Source organism: Lagopus muta, chromosome 7 (genome assembly GCF_023343835.1).
Source record: "Lagopus muta isolate bLagMut1 chromosome 7, bLagMut1 primary, whole genome shotgun sequence".
Taxonomy (NCBI): domain Eukaryota; kingdom Metazoa; phylum Chordata; class Aves; order Galliformes; family Phasianidae; genus Lagopus; species Lagopus muta.
The window spans coordinates 3,564,655-3,581,150 of NC_064439.1; the positions used below are offsets into that span (position 1 = coordinate 3,564,655).

The following is a 16,496-nucleotide window of genomic DNA, read 5'->3' on the forward strand; positions in this document are numbered from 1 at the left end:
CAGCTAGTAGAGAAAACCGGCACTTTTGAGTTTATAAATGAAAACATTCATTTTACTGCTCTGCTGGACTTTTGACATATTTCAGCGACATAGCTGGATAAGTGTGAGAAGAAGGATAGATGAACACAGGCTACATAACAAACTTCAGGGAATCCAAGGAATTTTCCATGTTAAATGAAACTGGAAGAAAAGTAATATGTTGTATCACCAGGCATTTGGTGAATTTAAAGGTCATGTGGCCTACATTGAGCTATGTAGTTACGTGCCCATGCATACATGGACATATATTTAAGATCAGTAGTATGATGTTGGATATTAAATCTACCTGTAAATTTGAAATTGCAGATATTTTCACATCGTTACTCTTACAAAAAGTGCTGCTACAACAATCAGATACAGAAACCTATTGTCCTAACTTGAGTGAGAAGGGGATGAAGTGGTATGAAGGCAGTGCTATAAAAGGCCTGTGAAGAAATAATTTATCTCTGTGAGCAAATCAATGAGGCTTGCAAATTGAATGAAATGAGTCTCATCTATAATAGCTCAAACCAGAATATTCAGAAGATAAGCATATATCTAAGCAACAGCTAGAACCAGGGGGAATGATCTAGAGCATTGCAAATGACAAAGCACACCTCTAGTTAAGCCAAATTCAAATTCAACAAGCCTATTCCTGAAGCAGCTGCTTGGGGTCATTTCAACCTTAGGGGAGAGAAAAGTGTTTCTTAGTGGCAACAAAGAACAAATCTATGAAAAATCAAACAGATCAACTGTGAAAATTGAACCCCAAATACAGTGCCAGAAAAAAACTGCACTTTCTTTGGACAGTGACATTATGCAAGAAATTCATGCTTAGAATTGGGTGTAGTTTTCACACCATGTTTGGCCAAAGAAAAAATCTGGGTTGAGAATGTTGAAAAATGTTGAAAATGTAAAACTGTTACACCTTAGGATGATACAGATGGAGCATTTTGATTTTCCACTACAAAGCTGTAATTCGCTATGTTAAAAATAATTTGGAGAATGTTAAATATGACAAAAAAATTGAGCTGCATCACATCATTAGAGGGCAAAGTATTTTTGATTGAGTTCCCAAATAAAACTTCTGATGCATTAATTTGTTTATTTGCTTGTTAGCATCACTGAAAAAGGATTTGCTTTCTCTTTGGCTTCCGTATCAAAAACCCCCATGCTTTGTACAGTGCTCTGATCCTGGCTTGGGTGAGTTCAAGGAGAGAGTGATGAAATGCCAGCCAATATCCTTACTCCATCTGAAACCCCTTCTGCATGAACTGGGTGTTGCAATGCAAGTTGCTGCAGGAATGTACGATGTAATTCTGGCAAGAAGTCAATAGGCTCAAGCTCCTCAAATAACCAAAGCATGGTGCTAAGAAATCAGTAGAGCAGGGAGCAGCCCAGACAGCCAGTCCATTAGCAGCTTAACCACAGCAGATGTAAAGTCACCAACAGAACTCCCTACGGAGACTCCCAAAGAGCCAGATGCTACTGCTATAAAAAGATCTTCAAGAAACTTGGCATGTCTCCTGGCCACATTTTTTAAAAAAAATTCTCTGGATAGGCTATTTTTTTAAATTCAGGGTTAGGGGTTGGGGAGAGAAGAAGTAGAAGGGAAGGGGAAAGAAAAATTGCTTATTTATTCCGGTTAGCTTGTGTGTGAATCTCATGCTTCTGAAAACAAAATCCAGTGATGGCATGTCCTGAGACACAAAGGGCAATAGGCATTGCTCCAGCCTTCGCCCACACACAGCTTTGCTTATGCACCTTGGACTGACCTCTGTATCCTTCCATGAGGAGCCCTGCCAATGCTCTTAGGGTGAAACATCAGCTGTTATTTTACTCTGTGCTGCTGCTAGTAAGCCTTGCTTGCCTCCAGTGCTGCACTTTGGCAGTTCTCTTCCCTAGTGTGCTTGCATGATGCACTTTAACTCAAATGGATGCTTAGCTTGGTGATCTTTGCCCCTCCTATTGCTCTATCACAGGACTTGTTCACCCATTTTCAGCACTACCAGCCCTTGAAGTCTTCCTGGAATACCTGTGAGTCTCATATACTCCAAGCAGCTGGATTCAAGTCACCATGTGGATCAATACAAAGCAATCTTATCTAATAATGTGTAAACCTTGCAGTACAGATACCCCCCGTGCTGCTAAGATAAGCACTGAATACAACACAAGCATAGGACAGACAGATGCACCAACTCGGCGAGTATTGTCACTTGCATGGATGAAAGTCACCCCTTTGCCCTGACGCTCACTTGCATCTGTGAACATGAACAGATGTTATTTTGGGAGTGTGAGTTGATACATTCTGCAAGGTTTCAGTGTAGTACCTCAAGGTGACTGTCTCCTGGGGTCTGAGAGGCAGATAAGGCGGTTGCATTGTGTTTAGCAGATGAGAAATAAAGCAGCTGATGGCTCACTGGAGAAATTAGGATTTCTACCACACCTGAACTGCACCTGGTGTAGTAATTTCATCTTTCTGTAGAGAATTCAGAACAAACACCCATGTTTTGACATTGACACCTTTTCACAGGTCTGGGCCTGGAATAGGTGATGTGGGACTCTGTCTAATGAAAACAGCCCAGTTTGGAGTTGAGTTTTAGTGACTATAAAACAAGGTATGGAGGAACAAGAGGAGAAAGTCACAACGAGCCAATAAATTTATGATGGTACCTGGTAGCAGAGTGTTTTCACTAAGCTCTCATAATGCACAGAAGTCCCGAGCTCAAGTGTTTTTCAGACTGGATATATCCCTTGAGGAGGTGGGAGACATTTCCAGGTGATACGCTATGCCAGCAGGAAAGGCAGACTTATATATTTCAACTGCTGTATTCCTTTAATTTAAAACAAAATTAAGCTATCATTAGAGTCTACTATGAGAGTAAAGGCAAGGTGCTTTTGAAATAGTGTTTGCCCAAGGACAAACTAGGACTTAGGAACTCCCAGGAGCCAACAGTGAGAAAAGAAGGGCTGCCCTGAGGAGATGGCCCATTGGTGGTGGCTATCTCTGGTGTCTGATCTCTACACACTAGTGCAGATCTAGTTACTACTCTCCTAAGTGGCCTGTTCAGTGCATTTCTCTGTTCATGACTGATGCTCCAGAGGTAGATTCTCCACAATCAGTCATTCACAGTGGTGTTATTTTTCTTGCATCTTCATGCACAGTTAAGCCAGGCTGGGTATAAGATGTTTTTGCGCTTATTAACATCTTTTCCTCCATCTCCATTATCTTTCTAAATTTCCTTTAGCATTTAATTGTTATTGCTATCAGCTTACTTTATTTCTATAACTGATGACTTGCTCTTGTGATTAATCAATGGTACATTTTGTTACAGCTGGTATATTGGTGAGTTTGATTCTTCTATGTTCTCTCATTCATAACAGTTCTTCTTCATAGACATGACCAATACTGTAATTTCTAAGCAGTATAATATCACTGTAATATCAATCTACAGAATACAAGTGCTCTGGTATAACAGTGTTCCATTGACAATCCTTTCTCCACTAAGTTTCCAAGTTGTCTTTTTTTTCCCCCCCACAATATCCCTTGCTTAAATGGAGTACTGTTCACTTAGATTTCATTTTGTATTACCTAATGAGCTGTATCAGCTTCTGTCTTCTTTTTCCCCACAAAGAATGTAGTGCTTGAATGATCTTTCTTTCTTTTCTAACAACTTTTCCTCAGAAAATGAGGTAGCTTAATCTGTGTGCTTTTTCATCCTTGTCAGCTTTCCTTAGCCAATTCTAACGTAAAGCTTTTATTTCCCATCTCCCCTTCACTTACACGGACACAGAAATGATGAACTCAAGAGACAATGAATCCTATGTTTTACTGCAAGAAAAACAGGACCAAGAAATGCACAGTGAAACAATTTCAAGTTTTCATTGGGAAAAACATTTCATTTGTTTCATAGACTGGACTGTTAAAATGGGAACATATCCTTGTGGAGAACAGAGAGAAGGGATGCATTCTAGCAATACAGCACACACCTTTATTTTGTGTTGTTCATCCTTTACACCTTAAGTGTTAAAGGTAGTGTCTTCCAAAGCTGAGAAACATATAAAAAAATTTTGCATTTGTTGCTGATTGCTGGGAATTCTTTTTTTGCTGTTTTTCATCAAAGACTAAGAATACTCCTTGCACACATGAGACTTATGCAGTTGGCTTCGTTTCTTTTCTCTTATTGCATTTACAAATGCCCAGGTATTCATGGTTCTGGTTCTGTTTGTTCAATTTCCTGTTTTCTTCCCATGAGGAAACAAGACAAAACAAACAATAAACATTTATCCAAATAACTTCAGGGAAAATACATATTATAGCTCTGTAGTAGGAATCTGGGCTGGAAAATGAGAAGACATTCCAATAAATCAAAATCCAAGGCCAGAATCTGGGCTTCTCCACACCTGTTGTGTCCTAAAAATAATTTTTAAGCATTAGAGGAAGAAGGCAGAAATAAACAACACCATCAAGAATCAATCTCAGTTATCCAAATAGCGTACTCATTTTAAGGGCAGTGAGGCCCTATGAAGATCCCAATGGACATCAGATTTCATGCAAGAAGACAAAAAAAAAAAATCCTTAGATTCCATTTCAACCCTGAAATCTTACATTTAACATATAAATGGTTGATAAAATGTGGTAAGCAGTGATATAGAAAGGTGATAGAGCCATGCCATATATAAGGCTAGTGTAAAGGCCTAGCTTTACAAAAAATAAAATAAAATCTCCAGTTGTTGAGCCACTGCTTCTCCTTCTGTTGAGAACATCCCTCTGCAGACAGCAAATACGGTGTTCATGGAGATTTCTCCTCCTCTGCACTGGCAGTTGGACTCTGTATCTATGTCTCTTCTTTGAGTGAAATGAATCACTTTGCATGCTCCAACTGACTTGATCTCCTTTACATTTGGAAACTGAGATACCCAGCTTTCATGTAAGCATCTTAATCTGATGGGAGCCAAGGAATATTATGTCAGCCAAACACTGATGCACTCTAGCATTTCTCCTATGGTCACACAAGTTCAAGCCGTGGGGTAAAATCCACTTCCTGACACATTGGCAACTAAAGACACTCGAGATATTCCTGAGTACCCCAGACACAGGGCTGCTATAGACCTGTTCAAGGCCAGGTTGGACGGGGTCCTGGGCAACCTGATCTAAATGTGTATGTTTGGTGGCCCTGCTAGGCAGGGGGGTTGGAACTACATGATCCTTGAGGTCCCTTCCAACCCGGGTGATTCTGTGATTCTGTGATTCTGTGCTATAGGCTCTGCTTCGTATCTGTGAGACCATATTTGAGACACTAGGAACATCTCAAGCATTACCAAGATCTTCTGTGTGGGACACTGAACTGAGCCGCTGTGAACATAATGTCGACTGTCCCTCCAGCTGTACTGCTCTGCTACTTGAGATTACATGTTTAAACTAGGGTACTTTTGTTGATTGTGCAGAAGTAAATTGTGTTGTCACAATTGCTACGCTCAGAAAAAAAAAAGGAAAAACATAATACTACTCCCATAATGTTCCTATATTAGGATACAGATCTAGCCTTCCACCAGTATATAGAACCTAGAGCCTAGAAACACGAGGCACTACTTTATTTGTGGAATGTGATCCAGATTCCCATTGAGTTCAAATCCAGTGTTTGGGAGTTTGTTTGTTATATGCTCTATGGCAAAGGTCCACCAGCCTTTCAAGAGTAAAGACTGCAGCTGTTTTCCCCTAAACATGCCAACAGCAACACTGCAAGAAATTGTAGATGCCACCCCTGAAAGACACCCATCACTGGCAAATCAATTGGTTCTCTGTGAGACAGGGAGCTCCCAGCTCCCTTTCCAAACCCATCAGAAGTCAAGAAACATGTGCTGTCCCCTATGCTGCAGGTCCCAGCCTCTTGCCGGCTTTACAGCTTACCCACACTCGTCTTCTTCAGTGGCTAACCCTGTCTTAGGTGATTAGAAGGACTTCAGGCAATAGAATGGGAATTTCCCATGGCAGTGGATTTAGGGAAGGAATAAGGATTGAAAACATCTCTAAACAACAAGCGTGGATAATGCTAACTGTAGGAATACCCAATATGGCTGTGGGCCCAGTCCAGACGTTCGGAATTCAAAACTAGGAGCCAATGTTGGAAAAATGTGTGCATGTTCAGAGAAGATAAATGCCTGCAAGTAAGGCACATGGACCACAATAAGAAAAAAGTGGTCAGCTTTTAAGACAGCTTATATTTTGGTCAATCATGTTTTGGAATAGAAGTCCCAAAGTCCTGGATTTGACTCCTACTTAACTCACTCCCCTGAGTGCCAGTGTGCATAATGAAAAGTCACCACATGGCAGACAGGTCTCAGTGGGCTGGGATAATGTCAGCCCCAAAAGCAAAACAAAGCCAGGCCTGGTCAAGACTGAGTAGAAAAATAAACCAAAGAAGAAGAAAAATAACCCAGAACGAATCTGAAGGAAGCCACTGCCTTTCCCAATCTATCAGATACTTTGCAAAATAGATAGAGTTGGTTAACTATCAGGTCAGACCTTCCTCAAGAGCTGAACCAAGGTAAATAGTGGCAAATGCCAGTTCTAACCAGCTGGCACATTTTACAGGAATACTGAAAAAAAAAAAAGATGACGAGGCAATACTGGAAATGAAGTTCAACCCATTTGCAATGGCGAGACTGAGATTCCCTAAAAGGCACTGCGGTTTGGAGAGCATTACTGAATAAAGTCAGAAGATCTGCTGGACAAAGCTCTTTTCCTGGAAAACCAATCGATTTGCCAGAAGAATCTGGAAGCCAGGTTTTTGGAAGTCCAATAGTTATCTTCCAAATGTAAGGTCCTAAACAGGTACACATTAGTCCTTATCTACTTGTATTTTTTATCCACTTTTTTTCTAGTGAACTCAGTTCTTTCTCATTGACTCTTGGGAGAAGTTTAGGAGCAGCACCTTGGAAGTGGGCATCAAAAATCTAAATCATTTGAAGTTTCCAGTTCAACATAAAAGAATGACATCTTTGGATGTCAAATGCTTTTAGGATTTTAGATGTCAGCAGGCAATTCACCAAACAAGATACACCAAAAAGTTGTGCTGATTGTTGTGCATTTGATAGGATGAAGAAAAATTTTATCTTATTCTTGATCTAATTCCTTATATTACATGCTGAAAATACTGTCCTGAATTAATTCCCTAATTAATTCCCCAAGTCTATGTATGTATTCCCCAAGCCATGCCTATCTCAGATGTTCTAACCAAAATACTAAGAGGACAGAAGAGACTTACCTGGTGTTCAGTTAGCCATGATATGTTTCACAAAAGCTGAAAAGAAGAGAAAAAGCAGGATCATTTCTCAGTTCTCCTACATTAAACTCAGTAAGGTCCCACATGTTTCATCTTAATTATTAAAATTAATTCCTCTTGCTTACTCTGATGTAAAGAATGCTGCATCACTTTGTAATTGAGATTCCAGATACCCTGGTGCTAAATGAGTTGTAAATCCTTAAGATAATATATATTACAGTGCAAGGTAGTCAGGAGTCTGGCTAGCCAGTGGAAATGAACACAAATATTAGTCAGTCTATAGCTTGTTTAATCCCTTACCCTTGGCTACCAAATGAAACTGCTTTTCCAAAGTATACACTGAAAGAACCTCTGGAGTAAACCTCCAGGATCCACAGCAGGTCACCTAGTCAGGTGTCATGACTGTATGTCATTGTTGAATTTGGATTTAAAAAATGAACAAAATGTGTCAAATCCAAAACATTATTATATTATATTACATAGAAGTTATTGTGAGTTTTTTGTTTGTTTGTTTTATAGAAGGCTTTAGGTTTCATTTTTCTCCATTAAAAAAAATCATCCATCATCAAGAAGTGTTCATGATTCTGAAATTCAAAACAGAAAGGAGAAACGCATTGCAGCAAGAAAATATTTTTTTCCTTCCTAATAATTTCTCTGAGTTTCCTTTAAGTTCATAAGACATTTGGGTTGTCTAAATCCACAGATTTCTGTTTATTGGCTCCTTACAAGAAGGATTTCCCTGAGGTCAGATCACAAGCATCTTTAAGTCAAAGAAGTCTACCAACCAAAATATTCATAAAAGATTCAGTGAAGATTATAGACCAGCTAAGTCACCAAAATAATACAACAGCCACCACTTAACCTTCAAAAAAAGGACTCAGGTGTGTCTAATAGCATATCTGTCTGTTAGAATACTGTGTTCTACTGAAGATTGAAGCATATAGGCTGGCAAGATGCGTGAGATGCATGGTCCGTTTACTCAGGGCCAAATCTCTTTTCTGGCTGTCTACCAACAGTGGAATAAATTGGAAGGTCTTTGGAAAATCTTGTAGAATTCTCAGGTCAAAGGACCAAAGAGGATCCTAAGGTAAACATATTTTGTAAGATTTTTGAAAGAAAATCTAGTGATTTTCTGTAAGGAACTCTCAAAAGAGATCTTTATCTTGTTTTTAGAGGACAAAGAGATGGGTTCAGGTAGGAAAAAAAAAAAAAAGAGTAAAACAAGTTTATCTGTATTGGTTACGTAAAATGAATTTGATTGGTTTCAAATTTGGAAAATAACATTCTGATTTTTGGGAGTAAGATCTTCCTTGTATTTAAGCCTTCACAAGAAAGTTGCATGAAAGCCTTCAAGTACATGACCACTGCTCAGAATGGAGTGGTCATACCTACCTTCATAGTTGATGCAACCATTGGCATCTTCCTGGCCAGCCATTAGCTTATCAACTTCCTCTTCAGTCAACCTTTCACCTGAGTGGAAAGCAAAGTATTTAATTAGCTGAGCAATTCTTAAGAATTTATGAAGATCAGTTCAAAAATCCTAGAAAGAGAATGTGAGAAAAGGGAGAGATTTTCTCTTCCACAAATCTGTGTTGCTGACTGCTAGGAAAGCTAGTTTTACCCTTGCAAACAGAAAATTTGATCCGAAAACGAAGGAGACAGAATAAATATGGAAACCTACATGGCATCCTGTTCACATCCTCATTCTTTTAAGGATAAGCTTTCTCTAAGTGCCAAATCTTGAAGGTCTTAGTCAGTCCTTAACCAAGTCCTCACTGGACAAACTCTCAGAAATTTCACTCTCTGTTGTGCCTATTGCTTTGAGGTTCAGGGAGATTCCAATATCATTTTGGAGATCTCTGAACTGAACTGAACCAGTGATCCATTCTGTTTATGTAATTATCCAAATACTGGGGTCATATGTGCCCATAAGGCTTCATTCTGAACAGATGAATCCATTCAGTAGGACTCCCCAGTGTAGTATTAGGCACTGGTTTGAGGATGAGATCAAACGTCTTCCAGAAATGCGTGGGATAAATTTTAGGATGATATGAGCTTAAATTGTAGAAGTTAAAATAAAATACATTGGATTTGCCCTGCTACTTATGTTGTTCTACTTACACATCACTGATCTCTGACACAAAGGAACAAGTCCTCAGCTGATATGAGCTGATGAAAATTCAACAAATTAAACAGAAAAAATGTTCTAATTTATAGAATACTTGGTTGTGCCTAGAATTTGACCAGTATTAAGAAACAGAATTGCTCTCCAAATTGAAATACATCCTATCACTGTTTGAAAATCAGGTATTTTGCTACATTACTTTTGATTTCTGGAAACAGAAGGGTAAGTCCAAAATAATTTCTTGCAGTTCAGTAAAATTGACAAAACTACCCAGACTGTTTACATTGTTCAGAGGAAGGTTAGATAGGACATTAGTATTGCCTTTGTGTGTTGGAAGTTTTTGGTGGTGGTAGTAGTAGTTTCTTTTTCATCACCGAGCTTGGTTCCCAAACTTATCCATTAGTATCCATGATGCAAATAAAACTAACATTGCTTTTTTATTATTATTATTCCTTGAATCACGAATAGAAATGGATGTGTCATTGAATGGAAGCACATGAGCATCATTAAAAAACATATATTTTTTTAATAAATATCACAGCTCAAAACCCATGATTGGACTTCTTTAATCTAAATCAAATCTTTCTTGCAATTGCTCATCCTTCTTCTAAAAGTAGTACATGTTACTTGTGCTGATGTTGTCTCTCTTTGTGAATAACTGAGCTTCTGAAGTCAAGATTTGAGAGGACAGAGAAACATTGATTCCTGCTTTAAAAAGAGCTTTTCCATTTCAGAAACAATTCTGTTACGCAGATGACTGATCAACAAGTACTTCATCCTAGAACTTTTCTCGGAGGTGAAGAAAAAAAGTATGCAAATATGGTAGGAATAGATGAGTTTTCAGAGCTTTTTTTGACAGTTTTTCATACAAACAAAATATTTATAGGAGAAATATGACGCTAGAACAAAGAAGGAAGAAAGAACGGAAGGGGAGGAAAGAAGGAAAACAAAGTGTTCAAGTTGCAGGTCAGTGATCTTATGCTTCATTAGTAAGAAGTTTGTTTTTTTTTTGTCCTTATATCTGAGGGCAGTGTGATGACTGAAGACTTGCATGGTTATTTTCTCCGTACAATCACCCAACCTCAGTGATGAAACTGTATAAGGACAGGTTCACCTTACCCAGTGTAGCCAAAACGTGGCGGAGTTCAGCCCCCATCACTGTTCCATTTCCTTCCTTGTCAAACACACGTAGACCCTCCACAAAGTCCTCATAGGTGCCTGTGTCTTTTGTCTTGGCAATATGCTGGAGCATGGGCAGGAAGGTCTCAAAGTCAATCATCTTGGAGTTCATGTCTGCAAAGGCACAGATAAAACTGGAAGTTTTAGTGAATTCTGAGCTGAGGACTTGTGCTGGGGCATGGAGCAAGGGGAAGTGGTGAGAGTTGACCGTGGCAATAAGTCCTGGTTAAAGAGGCAAGAAGTATGCAGGAATATGGTAAGTGCAGGTAGAGGAATGGATAGTCAAAGTTGGAAAAAGAGGTCTGTCAGAAAGAAAAGTGTGCTTTTAGCAGACCAATAAATAGACAGATATCACCTACATACCATGTCAGATATCATCTGTCTGTCATATGCAAATAGCACGGAAAGCAAGCACACTTGGAATCCCAAGGTTTCTGATGCAATAAAAATACAAAACTAAACAGAAGGCAATAGAAAAGAAGCCTGTTCCTGATATGAAGTCAGCTTTGCTTTGCAGCCCTATAACACAGAGCTATCTAAAACCACAACGGGAGAGGAGCTTCAGTGTGAATAGGGGGCTGAGAGGACGAGAGTAGTGCATCTCATTTTCCTGATTCTTTGTCTTTCAAAAGCATCACTGGACATTACAGTCCCTTAGGACTACTTGTCCCATCCAGCACTGTGTCTTTGCCATATCAAAAGATATCACATCTGTTGAATGAGGGCCCAATGGTCTGTTTCCATTAACCTCAGCAAAAGGAAGAGACAGAGAAGTCACCTGGAAAGTCCCTGAATTGTATATGCTGTCCAGATGAGATTTCCTTTGTTATGAACAATATTCTGTGTGCAGTGCATGTTGAAGGCTGATACAACTGCAGTTATTACAGAGCATCTAACATTCACTCTTATAGAACAAGTTGTGGCTTTTCTTTCAGTCTGTCCTTTTGTTGACTTCAAATGTCTGAGCTTTTAGTAAACACAAGTGAATGCCTGCCATCAAAGCAATTTTAAAAGGTAACATCCTTTCACTGTAAACATACTGACACATGTGGCCATTAAATCAGTCTCCTAAATATGAGACAATGATATTGGCATTCAGATCGGTTTCATCCTTGGTTACTTTTCTGCTAGAGATTTGCAGAGACTGTTTTGTACCCTTTGGTGTTTCATAATTAGTCTTTCCATCAGAAAAAGGAGACCTCATCTACTTCATCCCTAATTCTTCAACAGATCTTTTACAAAATGAACGTTGAGGAGGACACCAACCTTCTTGTTTGGGTCTGCCAAGCACCTTCATGACCTCAGCCTGGGTTGGATTCTGCCCCAAAGCCCTCAAGACATCTCCGCATTGCGCATATGTGATCTTCATCTCAGATTTGGGAGTACGGTCAAAAAGTGAGAATGCTTCCTTAAATTCTGGAAGACAAAAAGATAGAAAGAAATGCATGCCATGCCCCCACGGATAAAGTCAAAGCCAGCCCAGCCCTTCCCCCTAATTAACTCAGCATGACCGTTTTTATTTTGCAGTCTGGGAACAAATTTGATGAGCTCTGTTAGTGGTGTTATCTGAAATGTTTGTGTTCCTCCTGCTGCATTTCCTGGTTCAATCAGGGGATGGAATTAAAGAGGTCAAATGCTTTTCTTATGGTATTTCTGGCTCAACTACCATCAGAAAGTGTAGAAAACCCCTCAGGAATGGTTGGCCTTGAGATCTTTCCTGCTGAGCAGGAATGCTCAGAGCAGCACGGAATTCAGTAGCCATTCTGCTCATTAGCTAACTGGAAGCTGTATTCAGTATTATACTTTTAGAGAGCACCAACAGCCCACAGATGGAAAATCATCTACATTAGTAGGTAATGAGATACACTGTGATAACCCACTGAAATAATCACACAACAGCCAGGTGCTGGGGGATGGTGAGTATATGAGAAAAACCTTATCATTAATCAGTTGCTATGTTTAATGGTGTCAATGGACATATCTAAAAGAATCCTTTGATTTTTCTGTTTTCTAGCAGTTGATCCAGTTGTGTCTGGAGGAGTCAGATTTGCTATGCTGTCAGCTCCTGAGGCCAGACCATATCACATATGTGGAGATGCAACCACTCACTCCAGTGACGTCATATCTGTCTGCTTCCCCAGGCAGAGCCCTTCCCCATGAGCAACCAACTCTCCTCCACTCCTCTCACATCTTTGTGACCATATCCTCACTTCTTCTGACCAAAGAGTGAGTTCCCCCTCCTCCTCCCCTCCTTTTTTCTTTACTTTACTTTACTTTTTCTTATTATTTCTCTTTCTCCTTTCTTCTTCCAGTGCTGCTGTTTTTCCTCTCCTCCTTTCTCTTTCCCTTTCCTTTTTTCTATCATTCCATTCCTATCTTACTCATTTCCTTCCTCATCCAGTACTTTCAAAGAGCGGTACCTTTTTCTTACTTTGAACTAATTAACACTCCCGTTTTCCTCTCTGCATTCTCCCCTTTGCTTTCCCTTACTTTCCCTCCCCTCCTCTCTCCAATCTTTACCTCGGTCGCCAGCTGAAGCCCGGATCCCACCAGCATCCCTCACTCCAGCAGAGGGCAATGGTGGATTTTCGTGGACTCCTTGCTGACAGGAGAAGGGGGTCAAAGCCCCATTCCAAGCTCTGTCCTTTCCTGGGGGGGGTCTCAGCAGCCAAGGTGGATGGGAAACAAGCTGCATCCCTGAGCTGCTTATCTCTCTGCCTGAGACCTCTTTCGGGAACAGCCTTTGCACCACCTCCTAAAGGCCCACAATCCATCAGTTGCCAACAACTCACATCTCTCTCAAATCAAATTCAGATGTAATCACCTCTGATCAGAGCATTGGCCTGTGGGTTTGGAAGCACCATTCTGTCAACATACAGAAGCCTTTTTTTTTTTTTTTTTTTGGGGGGGGGGGGGGGGGGGGGGTTATTATTTGCTTATTTGCTTTTACATTTGCTGGCTTAATGCAAGTTTCCATCAAAGCAATGAAACCAGAGTGGCTATGGTCTCCTTTGTCCCCTTGCTAGCCATTAAATCACTGGCAGGAGCAGTTTATATTTTCATATGCCTAATTGCTACCTATCTTCTCATGCTGGATAGCTCATATTCTTCTCGTTTGTGAATAGGCCAGGAATCCCATTTCATAATGACACATTGCCACAGCCACTGAATTTTGCTGGCAGTGTAGCAGGAGGACATGTGAGGATGGATGTATAACACAGGGCTTCAACCATAGAACATTCTTCCTCCTCTGAGAGTAATATTTTGGGGGCTACCATAACAGGTGACTCTTTGCAAGGAAGTAAGTCTGCTACAGCAACAGCTTTTCCTTAGCAACAGGAATTGCTAATATCACAATATACTGGAAGATATGGCTTGAAAAATTTTGAGAAACTTTGCTTTTCGCCCATCACCTCAACACAAAATCAGCTGTCAGAAAGACAGCTGGGGTCAGTGATAATAGGTTGACTGAGAGCTTCTATGAATCCCAGCTCTCAAGTCCTGCCAGTACAGCAGCTGTAAGTTATGTCAAGTGTTGTTTGTTTCCTGACCTGTGTTTTTAACACAAAATAAAAGAGTCTAAAGCCCTGGAGAACCAACTGTCCACGTTACTGAACTGGTAGCACACTTCTTGGCAAGGTTTTCATGTGTGCACACTGTTATTGAGGACAGTGTATGGTAGGGGCAATCCAGGGATAGTTATGGACCAGGCCACAGATACAGTGCTCCATTGTTGGAGGCATTCAAGCCCAGGCTGGAATAGGGCCCTGTGCAGCTTGATCTAGTGGATGACAACCTTGCCCTTGGCATTGAGTTTGGGATTGGATGATCTTTAAGGTCTCTTCCAACCTAAACCATTTTCTGATTCTATGGTTCTATAATTCTACACCTAAAGCATCTAAGTTCTAGCTGGGAGTGAATACAAGCCTGTCTGTCTGCTTGTCTATGAACCCAAGAACCTTCTAAAGAGCAAGTGAAGGAGAGAAAGCAGAAAAAGATCAAGAAGAGGCCATTAGGAAAGGCATTGAGAGGGAGCAGTTTAACCTAAAAGAAGGGAGATTTAGACTAGATGTCAGGGTGATATTTTTCACTGAGAGGTTGGTAAGGTGCTGGCATTGCTGCCCAGAGAAATTGTGGATCCTTTGAGATACTCACAGCTTGGTTGACCAAGGCCCTGGGCAGCCTCATCTAATGAGTGGCAACCAGCCTTTGGCATCATGTTTAGAACTGGATGATCTTTGATGTTCTTTCTAACCCAAGCCACTCTATGATTCTGTGATTCTGTAAAGCAGAGCTTTTCTGCTTGCTCCCCGAATGACATTCAGGCTGTTAGGCTCTCTTTCCAGCCATTCATGATAGAACTGATGAACCAGATGTGAGATTAATGATAGGTGCATTTATTGTTTTTCCTGATGCTGGTATACAGTAAAACATACACAGAATCACAGAACCACAGAACCACAGATGACTTTCCATTATCATGCTGTGCCTTACATACAGCTCTCATAGCTTTTCTCACAGAGACTGTTATCTGCTTCCTGCCCCATGGCTTTTCCTTTGATGCTTCAAAGATATCCTATTTCACAAGACCCAGATCCCCAGCTTTGCACAGAGTGCACACATAGACCAGAAGGCAGCAGAGGCTGCAGTAAAGAGAGAAAATTCACTTTCTAGATATGGTCTACATCTGTTCCAGACCTGGTACCTTTTATGGCAGCCATGGTGTTGCTCCAGATACTGCTTTTTACTAGGCATTGCAACAGGCTGGTAGTCAGATAAGCACACAATTTTCATTTTTATTTTTAAATAGTGCTTCTCCCGTTCTCTGATAGGGTCTCCAGAGCTTATTCTCTTTAGGAACACAGAAACAATGCATATAAACTATTGGGGTATTATCCAATCCACAAGGCATTAACTGATGAGTGATTTAGCTATCTTGTATTTCTGGAATAGCTTTAAGATTCGTGGTCCAGAACTAGGCCTCTTCAGTGGACCTCCCATAGCTTTGGGACTAGAAAAGGGGCACTTTCCTAGAAACTGACAGTTTCCTCCATTCACAAGTTGTTTTTGACCTGCTTTTAGAATACAGAAACTAGAGCTGTGAAGGGCAGCTTGAAAATCTGAATGTAATTCTGGAAGTTTGTAGCAAAGCCTTGATTTCTGAGGCATTATGGCATTTGGTTCCAGTTCAGAAAATCCTTCCTTCTGTATCTCTCTGAATCACTCCAACTGTATGGCCCATGATTTTTTCATCTGCGTTTATTAATTCATTTTATGAATTTTTCTTAGGCTCCATCAAGATCTTCCAAAGGCTTAGAGACCAAAGCAAAGCTCTGCCAGATGTTCAGTTCCATCTATCAATTATCCTTTAAGTACAAAGCAGATATTAGTTGAGGAAACAGTGGACAGCTGCAGGAGATACTGTTCCCAAGACTTTGTACGTGAGGTTTCAGTATCATTTTCTTAGGCTGGGACAAAAGGTTCCAAAACTAATGCTGATGTTTTCCTTTGAAAGAAAAAACCATCATTGCTGTCATTATTTGATGGTTTCTGGAGAGATGTCACAAAACTGTAATAAATTAAATTCTGATTAAATACAGGGAAAAGCTCTCAAAAGTGGGGTCGGGAGATTTTCTCTTGAAAGGATTGATTTTTTATTGGTGGGTTTTCATATTTTTGAACTGTGGTTTGGAGCGGTGGTTCTTTGTTTTTGCTTCATAGGCAGAGGAAATGATGTTTTCTTTGACCAAATATATGCCTAATCTGCATAGTGCATGACTTTCCCCCTTTTCCCTTGACAAACTCAATGGAGGATTTGGAGGAGGGATGAGGCAGAAGTAGAACCATGAACACAAGGTTCTCTCAAGGGAACTCCAATACCCACACTT

General features: G+C 40.2%; 1 protein-coding gene across 2 annotated transcripts in view; it reads right to left on the bottom strand.

Moving 5' to 3' along the window:
• Nucleotides 1-3,829: 3,829 nt before the first annotated feature.
• Nucleotides 3,830-16,496, bottom strand: part of MYL3 (myosin light chain 3) — a 35,581-nt gene continuing 22,914 nt past the window's right edge. Inside the window, exons 3-7 of one of the 2 annotated variants that reach the window (XM_048951854.1) lie at nucleotides 11,875-12,024; nucleotides 10,549-10,722; nucleotides 8,697-8,774; nucleotides 7,287-7,322; nucleotides 3,830-4,263 (exon numbers count right to left, since the gene is read on the bottom strand). In XM_048951854.1, the coding sequence (XP_048807811.1) occupies nucleotides 7,294-7,322; nucleotides 8,697-8,774; nucleotides 10,549-10,722; nucleotides 11,875-12,024 (431 nt within the window). In that variant the 3' untranslated portion in view covers nucleotides 3,830-4,263; nucleotides 7,287-7,293. Of the gene's footprint in view, nucleotides 4,433-7,286; nucleotides 7,323-8,696; nucleotides 8,775-10,548; nucleotides 10,723-11,874; nucleotides 12,025-16,496 lie in introns of both variants that reach the window. The other variant, XM_048951853.1, reaches the window with a different exon arrangement.